The following is a 12,263-nucleotide window of genomic DNA, read 5'->3' as shown; positions in this document are numbered from 1 at the left end:
AATAAGTGTATCTAGCTCGTGTCTCCGTGCCTCCTACTTAGGGAGGAAGGGCTCATTCCAAACCCCAGCGCCCCACACTTCCCTTCCTACGCTTCCTGTAGGTCTAAGTTCAAATCTTGCTGAAAATGTAAATACTCAAATCCTGGGCAGGACCAGAGATGGATGCTTTTAAAGTCCAGGGTTAAGAATTGCCTTCCAGAGCCTAACTTTCCATCAGTTTCTGGTGTGTGGGGGGGCTCTTGACCCCCACTGGCCCTTGACTGGGCTTGGGCAAGGCTGTGCCCACGGAGGAGGGACCGGACTCCCGTGTCTCTGCCCAGACTTGCTGATGTCACTGTTGCCCGGGGCTGGGGAAGGGGAGGACGAGGGGGCGGGCCCGACTAAGCCCCTGAAATCCTAACCGCCCTGCGATTGGCTACTCGGGCCCCGGCCCGGCTGTGGATTGGTCATCGCTGAGCGCTTGAAAGGTGGCTGGGAGCTTGAGACACCTCAGACGGACAGTGGCTGGGGATCGGACCGCGTCCACGGCCAGCGAGCCCCGGGACGCGCTCAGCTCGCCATGGCCCGGTTCTTCCGAGCCTCCTGCCTCCTCTCCCTGTTCCTGGCCGGCTTCGTCCCGCCGGGCTGGGGACAAGAGAAATCGAGGGTGAGTTTGCTCTCCTCCAAGGGTGGGACATGGGGAATTGAACCCAGATCCCAGCTGTCCATGGCAGCAGCGGCCAGGCACCTGTGTTCCCAGGCTCCCCTCCAGAAGGGACGCCCTAAACTCTGCCTACTCCCCACCCTATGCGCCAGGGGGCACCCCCACTGTACACCCCCACTGGGGAGGGGTGATCATCATCTCTTCTCAGTTCCATCGAACTGAGTGGCAGAAGGGAGGGAGGGAGGGAGGGAAGGAGGGAGGGAGGGGGTGTCTGTCACACTGTCACCCCCAATGCCCTCTCCGGGTGCCCTGCTACATGCATATGGCATGGGTGCCAACCATCCCGCTTCAGGAGAGCCTGGAAAGGGTGGGGTACCACGGGGTGGGGGGGGACCCAGAGATTTGTCCTGGAGCTGGGCTCTACAGGGTCCCAGGGGAGGGAGGGGAGAAGCTGTTACCTGGCTGGTCCAGTCTTGGGGGGCTGCTGTTGCACCGCTCTTCTAGCCCAAGAACATCTGCAGGTGCAAATGTCCACGTGGACCCCCGGGGGGGCCTGGGGAGAAGAGTAGAGATCTGGGTCAGGAAGAGCTTTGGGACTGGCAGTGGGAGAACATTCTGGATTCCGAGTCTCCACCTCTAGGGTGGGACAGGGTTAGGGAGAAGTTAATGACTTCAGAGAGGCTGCTGGGAGAAGCTGCTGTCTCTCAGGGTTGCGGGTGGCTTCAGCACCTGAGCAAACCTGGTAGGCAGAGACAGAACTCCCCCCAGCCTGTCTGTCCCTAAGCTGGAGGGGGGACAGGGAGGGATGACCCGGTACGTGTCTCTCCTTGGTCAGGAGGGGGTGGGTAGGTCCTGAAAATCTCTCCTCTTCCCCAGGGTGTGGGGGCAGAAAGCAGGAGTAGGGAGAGACCCAGAGAGACACTGTTACCCCCAACCTCCCAACACATACACATGCACAGAGTGTGCATGCGCACGCACATACACACATGCACCATGCATAGGAATTCTCTGGGCCTTTGTTCTAAGATCTTCTATGTCCATGATGCTGTTCCAAAATTCTATCTACCTCTCATCCTAAAAGCAGGGTACTGCTGCCTGTTAAATGCCCCATCTTTTCTTCTTTTCCTTCCTTCCTTCTCTTTCTCTTTCTCTCTTTCATGCTAATACCAGTGTTTGATCTCAGTTTGGCACTGTCCTTTAGCTTGATCACTCAAGGCTGGTGTCCTGTGACTTAAGCCACAGCTCCACTTCTGGCTTTTTTGCTGGCTAATTGGAGGTAAGAATCTCACAGACTTTCCTGCCCAGGCTGGCTTTGAACTTTGATCTTCAGATCTCAGTGTGAGCTATCAGCACCCAGCACAAACCTCTACTCTCAGCCTAAAATCCAGTAGTCTTCCTCTCCTTGGTGTCAAGTATAAAGACTGTATGACTTCAAAATCCTTCTTTCTCCCAGCCTTGTTCCTAACCAATGGCTCAGAAAGCATTTTTTTTTCCTGAGCTAGGCACTGGTGGCTTACTCCTCTGATCCTAGCTACTCAGGAGGCAGAGATGTGAGGATCGTGGTTCAAAGCCAGCTCAGGCAGGAAAGTTGGTGAGACTCTTACCTCCAATTAACCACCAGAAAACAGGAAGTGGCACTGTGGCTCAAAATGGTAGAGTGCTAGCCTTGAGCAAAAGAGCTCAGGCCCTGAGTTCAAGCCTCACAATCCCCCCCCCCCCCCACACACACACAGAATACACAATAGTGTGAGGTGGTGGGTAGACAGGCCAGCCCCATGGGGTCAGTCGTACCTTGTCAGCTCAAGGAAAGCCAGGGAGGGGAAGATTCTGTTCTGCCCTTGGAAGGCTGAAGGTAAGACTCTGTGACTGATCAGAGTCACCTGTTTGCTAAAGAATTCTGGGAAGGACTGGATGGATCTGGAGAGAACAGGGTCAAGTTTTGGGGTCAGTGTGATCCTATCATACACAGCCAGCCAGGACTTGCTGGCTAATGGCGGCCTGGCCATGCCCATGTTCCCTCCCAAGTCCTTGGAGTTACGATGCCCTAGTACATGCCCCCAAGACAAAGGCATGGGGAGGGACCACATGGGGAATGGAGTGGGCCAAAGGTGACTCAGCTCCCAGATGTTTTCCACCTCCTAACTCCAAGGGAGGGGATAGCACAGAGGGAACCCTCCTTTTCTTGCTGTGTTCCCTCAGTCCAGCTTATGGCTGCCCAGGCTCCTTGTCCTTGCTCTAGACAAAAAGACTGTGCAGAAGCTGCAGAGACTAAACAGCTGCTGACGTGCCTGGGATCCTAGTAACCGCTGGTTTCTAGGTGACTAGGCAGAGAGAATCATGGAACCACAGGCTGACGTCAAGGCTTGAAGGGCTCTTAAGACAGCCCTGAATCGGACGCCATCTTCCAGTGGAGGATCTGGAGGCCGGAAGGGAAAAAGGATGCTCACCCAGAGTGAGAGATGTGTCGAGGCCTAGACGGCTCCAGCCTTCCAGGCTAGCTTTCCTTTCCCAGCAATCCCACCAATGGATGTGGTAGGATGGGAGAGAAGGAAGTCAAGGATCAACTGTCTTAGATAGCCAGGAGCCTGGCTAAGTGTCATTCTCCACACCCTCCCCATCAGAAACTCCTCTCTTTTCTGGTGTGTGTGTGGGGGGAGGGGGGGAGAGGCCCCTCCCCCTGTTGCCTGTCTCCTCTTCCTACAAGGCACTGGGCTGTAACTCCGCCCACCAAGGACCACCCTCTGATCTCTGCTAACCCAATCCTACAGCGTTGAGTCTCAACGGCCACAGTAGAAAGCCTAAAGGTTGTCACTGGCGCCTCCCCACAGAAATAAGTCATCCAGTGCTTTTCCCTTCCCTACCCAGAACTTAATGAGGGGACCCTCTCTCACCCCATCCCTACCTGAAAACTGTGCCCCAAAGGTAATCCAACCCTTGTTAAGAAGCCCTGGTTATTTAGTTAATCTCATAGCCATGGCTTTTCTCCTCACCATTTCTCAGAGATCAAGTTCAGATCAGACTGGAGGAGAAGGGGAGGCTTGCTGTGGTGTGCTGAGATTCTATGATCTCATTGCCAGGTCTCTGTGGCCAGCTAGAGTGCTGTTTGTACTCTGGTCTGTTTGTATTGTGTGTGTGTGTGTGTGTGTGTGCCAGTCCTGGGCACTGTCCCTGAGCTGTTTTACTCAAAGCTAGTGCTCTCCTACTTGAGCCACAGCACCATTTCTGGTTTTTCTGGTGTGGTTCATTACAGATAAGAATCTCACAGACTTATCCTACCCAGGCTGGCTTTGAACCAGAATCCTCAGATCTCAGCTAGGATTACAGGCGTGAGTCACAGGCACTTGACTTCGGTTTGCATTTTAAGGCAAAAGCCAGACCGATCTGGGGCAGGAGGAATGCTGAGCTGAAGTCTAGGCCCTGCCCCCAGCACCCACATGAAGTCATGGGGTGTGGAATATTAGACTCATGGAAAGTAGGGAATTTGCACCAGAGCCAAGAAGAGAGCTGGCAATGGCTGAGGAATGACCTGGCAGAGGCAGGCCAGCTTGCCCTGGCTCAGGGATGTGGTAACCCTGACCCAGGAGGCTTTCCTGAGCCCCAAATGGGGACACACCCTGCCTTCCAGGTGACGCCCTTCATCAATTAGACTGAGGTGTGTGTGTGGGGGGGGGGCGGAACCTTATCTCAGGATCAAGTTTTCCAGAACGCTGATCTCTCTTATCTCTCATACCAAGTTTACACTGCAATTATTCCTGATCTCTCCTCCTGGGCCCTAAAGATCATGGGCAGTGGCTTCAAGCTTTTTCCTTACTATTAGGTCCCATCCAATGACACTTTGACACTGGGATGAGGTTTGGGGGTGTCATAGGCAGTATCCTGCTGGCTAGCATCAGTGCCTTTCTTCCTCTCTGATACTGGTGACCCTCTGTGATGAGAGCAGTTGACTTATTTCAAGGTAAGGCCTTGGGAAGACAAAGGGCTAGTTTAAGATCCCCCAGAGCTGATGGAGCTGCAGGTGAAACTCAGGTCTTGCAGCTCACTCCACAGTGCTAGGCTCCATCCTTCCCCATCTTGGAGGCTGACTAGGAGGGGAAGGTGGGCAGACTGGAAGGTGTATTGATTGTCCATGCATGTGGAACAGCTATTAAACGCTAGGCATGGGACTTTTGTCTTTCTGTCGCATATAGAGCCTTTCCCCATTCCAGACCTCATCTTGGCCATTGAATTCCCCTCTCCCTAAACACTTCCTCCTTTCTGTCCAGCTTTTTTTTTTTTGGCCAGTCCTGGGACTTGAACTCAGGGCCTGGGCACTCTTCCTGAGCTGCTTTTGCTCAAGGCTAGCACTCTACCCCTTGAGCCACAGCGCCACTTCTGACTTTTTCTGATTATGTGGTACTGAGGAATCGAACTCAGGGCTTCATGCATGGGAGGCAAGCACTCTACCACTAAGCCACATTCCAAGCCCTGACCAGCTTTTTCCTTCACAGTAGCCTAAGCCTGGGCTATTACAGTAGCCACCCAATCATCTCCTTGGCTCATCCCCAGAACCCAACTACGAGCTCCATCTGGGCCACTACCTTCCAAGCTTGGTAAATGCTCTTCAATTGACATGGATGTGGAGATCATTATTCCTAAGTCATTTCTCAGTGCTTCCCATCAACACTTGTGCCCTCAGAATCAATACCAAAGCTGGGCACTGGTGGCACATGCCTGTAATTTAAACTATTCAAGAAGCTAAGATCATGGGCTGGCAATGTGGCTTAGTGGTAGAGTGCTTGCCTAGCATGCATGAAGCCCCGAGTTCGATTCCTCAGTACCACTTAAACAGAAAAAGTTGGAAGTGACTCTGTGGCTCAGGTAGTAGAGTGCTAGCCTTGAGCTCAGGGACAGTGCCTAGGTCCAGTTCAAGTCCCAGGACTGGCAAAAACAAAAAAAGCAGCAGCAGCTAAGTTCTGAGGATCACAGTTCCAAGCCTGCCCAGGAAGGAAAATCCATGAGACTCTTATGATCTCCAATGAACCACCAAAAAGCTGGAAGTGGAGCTATGGCTCAAGTGGTAGAGCATTAGCCTTGAACACAAGAGCTTAGGGAGGGGCTGGGAATGTGGCTTAATAGTAGAGTGCTTGCCTAGCCTGACTCCTCAGTACCACATAAACAGAAAAAGCCGTAAGTGGCACTATGGCTCAAGTGGTAGAGTGCTAGCCTTGAGTGAAAGAAGCTCAGGGACAGTGCCCAGGACCTGAGTTCAAGCCCCAGGACTGACAAAAAAAAACCAAAAAGCTTCAGGACAGCACCCTGACATTCAAAACTCAGAACTGTCTGTCTCTGTCTCTGTCTCTGTCTCTCTCTCTCTCTCACACACACACACACACACACACACACACACACACGAATCATTATCAAATATTCTATGACCAGTTCTATTTCCAGTGTGGACCTGGGCCAGCCACTCTCTCTGGGGAATCTCCCGTTCACTTGAAGGTGGACAACTGGACAACTGAACAACTATCCCAGCCAGCATCCTTCCAGCCTAACTGCTCTGTTTCTGGTTTTTCTCTCTCAGACTGACTGCCATGATGGCGTGAGCGGCACCATCTACGAGTACGGGGCCCTCACCATTGATGGAGAGGAGTACATCCCCTTTAAGCAGTACGCTGGCAAATACGTCCTCTTTGTCAATGTAGCCAGCTACTGAGGTTTGACAGACCAATACATTGGTAAGAGCCCATCCTCCTCTGATTTCGCCACTCAGGCACACTTCAATCACAGGAGCTTCTGGGTCAGGAAAAAAGGAGGTGGTGGTGGCTAAGGGGTTCCAAACCCATATCCCCAAACTCTACTATATTCCCCATGTTTCTGAAGTCCGTCAGGTAAGCCTGATGTCTGATTGCTTTTGAATACATTCTAGAAGATTCTAGATGCTTCTGATCCCTGAGCACTTCAGCTACCTTAAAAGCAAAGGGATGGGAGTTTGGCTCAGAGGTTCATCTTCCCTCATCTACTTTGGCCCAGTCTGGAGAGCTGGCCACGGGGGCCCCAGAGTACATGGGGACAGAGAAAGGGGGTTGGAGGGCAGGCCACATAGTACACTTTACAATAAGCTTTAAAGGAAATGTTGCTCAGCCGAGGATACCAAGGCTCAATAGGGGAAAAACAAAACACCAACAAATTTAACCAGGGCCACAAAGCTAGCAGGGACAGAACTTGTCATTCGACCTGGGTCAAATGCTTCAAGACTCCTTATTGCCGGCTGTTGGTGGGTCACGCCTGTAATCCTAGCTACTCAGGAGGCTGAGATCTGAGGATCATAGTTCAAAGCCAGCCTGGGCACATAAGTCCCTGAGACTCTTATCTCCAATAAACCCCTAGAAAACCAGAAGTGGCACTGTGGCTCAAGTTGTAGAGCGCTTGCCTTGAGCTGAAGAGCACAGGGATAGCGCCCAAGCCCAGAGTTCAAGCCTCATGACCGACAAATAAAAAAACAAAAACATAAAAACTTCCTTATCATCTCCTCCCTCCCCCCCACCCCCAACCCTGCTGGGGTAGAGGAAGGAGCCAAGGGTATAGGCTGGTCAAAGGCCTCTGAGGGCACCCAGGAAAAGATCCACAGAATGCTGGCAGGGATTGGGAGTGGGGTGAGGGTTGGTCCTGAGTCTGTCTGATCCTCACAGGCGAATTCCTGTGGGAAGACAGCAGGGTGCAAGGCCCAGTGGTAGTAAGTGCTTTGCTCCAGATATTTGTCTAGATGCTAGAAAAAGCTAGACTGCATTTGAGCAAGAGACAGGCTAGACATTGCATATAAGGCCAGGAGAGGTTAAGGAAACTCAAGGAGCTGGCCAAGACCTTGTTTTGGTTCCTGAATTCCCAGAAGAGTTGTAAGCCACGCCCCCCCAGTATCCCCAAGGAAGGCCTCTGCTTTCTGTCCAAGGATCTTGCTCCTGAATGTTCTTTAGAGTTGTTGTCCTTGGCTAACCAGCCCAGTTACTGGGCCCTGTGCAGTGGGCTAGAGACTGTTTTTTTCTGTGCCAGCCCTGGGACTTGAACTCAGGGCCTGGGCACTGTCCCTGAGCATTCTTCGAAGCTGACTACTTGAACCATACATAGCTCCACTTCCAGCTTTTTGGTGGTTAGTTGGAGATAAGAATCGCATGGACTTTGCTGCCTGGGCTGACTCTGAACTGCAAACCCTCAGATCTCAGCCTCTTGAGTAGCTTGACAGGCATGAGCCACTGGTGCCTGATAAGATTATTTGAGAAAGGTTATTTCTCTCTTCTCCCCAATCTCCGATCCACCCACCGCAGGACCTAAATCCCAGCACTGCCTCAAATTCACTGGGTGATGCTGGGCAAGTCCCTTCCTCCTCAGGCATCTGGTTTCGGCTGTCCAATGGGTGGGCAGGGGCAGCGGGGCCACGAGGCGGCTTCCTCACCAGGCTGTCCCACCTCTGCTCTCTGGCTTAGAACTGAATGCACTACAAGAAGAACTTGCACCATTTGGTCTGGTCATTCTGGGCTTCCCTTGCAACCAATTCGGAAAACAGGAGCCAGGAGAGAATTCAGAGATCCTACCCAGCCTCAAGTGAGTGTGTGCCCTGTGACCCCAGGAAGCCATGAGCTCCAGACGGAACCCTAGGCCACTCAGGGCCACTCCCTGTTTAGTCGGGGGAGGCGCAGGAAGAGAGCAAAGGATGGCTGAATATACAGGGCACGGCAGGAATTGAGGGTGGTTCTGAGGGGTACAGGGTTTGGGGGGTACTGAGAAGGGACCTAGCTGATGACCCCAAACCCGTGTTCTGCCTATGCACCTTCAACCGTCAGTGGCTTCCTCATACTTCATCCTGCTTTGTCCCTTCCCTCATTCTGATCTGTATTTGCCTCCTCATCCCTCACAGGTACGTCCGGCCTGGTGGGGGCTTCGTCCCTAATTTCCAACTCTTTGAGAAAGGCGACGTGAATGGGGAGAAGGAGCAGAAGTTCTACACTTTCCTAAAGGTGAGTGCGCAGCCTGGTGGGAAGCGTGGCCTGCTGACCCTGGCCGCTGGCTCCAGCCCCCAGATGAGGCCTGGGAGGGACAGGCCAAGGACCTCAGAATCTTCTAGTCACCCTTCAGACTGGCAGTGTCTTGGGTCTATCCCTCCCGGAGGCCTGGGGAGGATGGTGGGATGGAGGGCTCCGGGCGGGACCTCAAGCTCTTCCTCCATCCCTGTCCCAGAACTCCTGCCCTCCCACCGCGGAGCTCCTGGGTTCGCCCGGCCGCCTCTTCTGGGAGCCCATGAAGGTCCATGACATCCGCTGGAACTTTGAGAAGTTCCTGGTGGGGCCCGATGGCAAACCCGTCATGCGCTGGTACCACCGCACCACCGTCAGCAACGTCAAGATGGACATCCTGGCTCACATGAGGCAGCAGGCAGCCCTGAGGGCCCAGGGGAAGTAACAGCCCCGCCCCGCCCACCACGCAGGGATGCTCTTCAGGAGGGAACCCCCATTTCCAGCCACATCCTACCACCATAGACCACCCCGCCCTTTCTTCTTTTTTTACTACCCAAGTCCCCACCGTGGCACAATGTATGCACACAATTGCGTATACCACTGTGCTTGTGGGCATCTGCACACGAGCCTCCAATGTGTGACCATGTGTGTACATGCACACGAGGACACAGCCAAGCCTTACCTGTCCGAGCGCCCGAGGTGGTGTACCATGCACGAGCCTGGGCTGTGCGCAGGCTGACCCATAGTCCTTGCTCTCCATTTCTCTGTTCCAATAAAACCATTTACTTTCACCAGACCCCCAAGAAAAAAACCAGCAGCACTACGTTCAACTGGACTTCAACCTTGGGGTCAACTGCCTCAATGGTACCACTCAAGTCCTCCCTGACACTGCCCAGTCTCTTTCCTTCCTGAAGAGCCCACCCTTTCCCCCCTCCCCCCTAACCCTATCCCATAGTGCTCCCTGAGATCAGCCAAGGCAGATGTGAGAGTGAGGACCACGTACCCTGGGTCAGGCGTGGCATCTCCATGAGGGAGGGGCCCGAAGCCCTGGTGGGCGGGCCTCCCCTGAGCCTGTCTGTGGGGCCAGCCCTTAGTGCATTCAGGCTGACACCCCTGGGCAGGGATGCCACCCCGGCCTTCTGAGGATGTGCCCTCTCCTCTCACCCTGTCCACTGGCGCTTCTCACACCCGTCTGTCTGCCCAGTAAAGGCCTTTCTATAGCAGCTGAGTCTTCTGTGGTGCTTCCTCCTGCTTAGGGGATGGGGAAGGTGAAAGTCAAAGAAGAGATCTGATTGTGGCTTCTACTTAGGCCCATAACTGCTTCTCTGACTCAGCCTCTGGTGTTCACACACCCGTTCACATGGGCTCTCATCCTTGCTCGTAGTTCTCAGAGGGCTGAGTAGAGGTGTTGAGCCCAGGTCTCCTGGTGAGTGAAGTGAAAACTAGAATTTAAGCCAGGCACCAGTGGCTCACGCCTGTAATCCTAGCTACTTAGGAGGCTGAGATCTGAGGATCGTGGTTCAAAGCCAGCTCAGGCAGAAAAGTCCTTGAGAATCTTCTCTCCAATGAACCACTAGAAGTGGTGCCGTGGCTCAAAGTGGTAGAGTACTAGCCTTGAGCAAAAAAGAGACAGCTTAGGGACAGAGCCCAGGCCCTGAGTTCAAGCCCTATGATTGACAAAAACCAACCAACCAACCAAAAAAACTCCAAACACCAAAAAAACAGAAACCAGAATTTAAAGCCAGGTTTCCTGACTCTTTCCACTGCTCCATCTGATTGCCCCCCAAAGGTTCTCAGGAGGATGGGGAGAGGTGGGTAGTGGGAGGGGCCCAGGAGTACACTGACCAATGGAGAGGAGAACTGTAGTTCGGACATGAAATAAAGAATACCAGCCACAGAAGAGAGATCTTCCACTTGGATTTATGTCCAAAATCCATGCAAAAAAACAGGTGCCTGGAGGCAGCCACCCCAGTGCAGGCCGCTGGCACCACAAACCTCTAGCCGTGAGGGCCGAGGGCCCGGAGACTTCAGGCCCCTCAGCAGACATGGCTGGTGGCGCGGCCTCGATCCCAGGCTCTGATGGCTCTTGCAAGGCTACTGTGGGGTGGCAGTGGAGTGCCCAGCATCAGAATATCCACGGTTCTCTTGTGCTCTACAGACAAACCCACTCTTCCGCAGCTCCTCCCTGAGGTGAGGGCATAGACTATAGAACTTGGAGCAAAAATGATACACACACATACACACATTAATCGGATATGCGCCCAGATGGGCCCCAAACCACTTCTGTGTAGGTTTGAAAAGGAAGGGGGTCTGAGTTGCATCTCATTCGTAAAGGCTGATGTCCAGATGCTTTCTCAAAGGATGGCAGATCAAAGTCTCTCTCCACGTGGCGGTACAAGGCAGTAGTGAGTTCTTCCTGGCCCAACCAGAAGAGAAGCCCCAGTGGAGGGCCACTGGGTGAAGTCTCCCGAGTCTCTGGCTGGAGATGTGAGCTGACGGCTCCTGTCAGCCTCCCTTCTTGCCAAGGCTCTGGCCATACAGAGCCTGTAGCCTCTAGTTTTTGGGTAATCTGAGGTCAGCTGGCTCTGCAAGACGAAGGCGGAGCCAAATGACACAAGCTGGTCTCACTGAGGCCCCTCACTGTCATTTTTTTGCAGACTCTAAATAAACGAAAGCGTTGAGGACTTAACACATGGTGAGGGACGGTCAGTTCTCAAGTCTTAAGCTGCAAGCAGGGAGTACTTAGCTAGCCCTGAGTACTACTGAGTGCTGGGACTCTCCTTATGCAGTCCTCTCCAGCCCTGTGGAGCAGGCCAATTATGACCTTTCCATGGAGGAGGGAGATGGGACAAAGAGGGGTTTTTAAAAGACATGTCTGAAGTCCCAGATGTGGGCTGGGAATGTGGCTTAGAGGTAGAGTGCGTGCCTAGCATGCAGGAAGTCCTGGGTTCGATTCCTCACTACCACATAAATAGAAAAAGGTGGAAGTGGCACTGTGGCTAAGTGGTAGAGCTCCAGCCTTGAGCAAAAGCTCAGGGACAGTACCCAGGCCCTGAGTTCAAGTCCCAGGACTGGCAAGAAATAAACAACAACAACAACCCCCCCCACAAAACCCTAGATGTGGGAGGTAGTGAGCCCAGCCATTCTGGTTCCGGATTCCTGAAGTGAGCAGCTCCTGTGGAGGGCTGGCCCTCTCCTCTAGCCACCTTCTTCCACTTAACAACCAGACTCCGCAGATCCTCTGTGGAAAAGCATGGGAGTCCAATCCCTTGTAAGCACCAAGCCTCCCCACTTCTTTTAGCATCTGTCCTGTGGCCTCCGCTGGCTCTACACCTCCTGACACAGCTGGATCCATGTCTGTACACCTGTGACTCCTTTTCTAGAAAGTTCCGTGCCGTACTGAGATGGACTTGGCCTCCACGCTGCTCTCACTCACTAGGTAAGATTCTGTTCCCAGGGCCTCACAGGTGGGGCAGTGCCTCCTGCCTCATAGAGACATGCAGGGAGTGAAGACAGTCACTAGGCTCAGAGTCTCCTCTTGACTAGCAAATGTGGGAGGGCAAACTTCTTATGGTAGATACTGTGCCTGGAGGGAACTTATGTAAGACTCCAGGCCAGGTGTTGGTGGCTTA

The 12,263-nt window shown here is 53.3% G+C and overlaps 2 protein-coding genes across 4 annotated transcripts in view; one reads left to right on the top strand and one right to left on the bottom strand.

The window, feature by feature from the left end:
* The first annotated feature begins 480 nt into the window (after window positions 1-480).
* Window positions 481-9,854, top strand: Gpx3 (glutathione peroxidase 3). The gene is made up of 5 exons (XM_070022687.1): window positions 481-646; window positions 6,207-6,360; window positions 8,104-8,221; window positions 8,535-8,634; window positions 8,855-9,854. Exons 1-5 carry the CDS (start codon window positions 560-562, stop codon window positions 9,074-9,076), a joined length of 681 nt encoding a protein of 226 aa, XP_069878788.1. The 5' UTR covers window positions 481-559; the 3' UTR covers window positions 9,077-9,854.
* Window positions 9,855-10,535: 681 nt separating this feature from the next.
* The window catches only part of Tnip1 (TNFAIP3 interacting protein 1), a 44,820-nt gene continuing 43,092 nt past the window's right edge, over window positions 10,536-12,263 (bottom strand). For 2 of the 3 annotated variants that reach the window (XM_070022685.1, XM_070022684.1), the window contains exon 18: window positions 10,536-11,216. In XM_070022685.1, the coding sequence (XP_069878786.1) occupies window positions 11,185-11,216 (32 nt within the window). In that variant the 3' untranslated portion in view covers window positions 10,536-11,184. Of the gene's footprint in view, window positions 11,292-12,263 lie in introns of all 3 variants that reach the window. The other variant, XM_070022686.1, reaches the window with a different exon arrangement.

Source organism: Dipodomys merriami, unplaced genomic scaffold, assembly GCF_024711535.1.
Source record: "Dipodomys merriami isolate MVZ:Mamm:240054 unplaced genomic scaffold, mDipMer1.0.p SCAF_151, whole genome shotgun sequence".
Taxonomy (NCBI): domain Eukaryota; kingdom Metazoa; phylum Chordata; class Mammalia; order Rodentia; family Heteromyidae; genus Dipodomys; species Dipodomys merriami.
The sequence above is the reverse complement of the archived record's forward strand: the minus strand, read 5'-3'. Positions and strand labels throughout refer to the sequence as shown.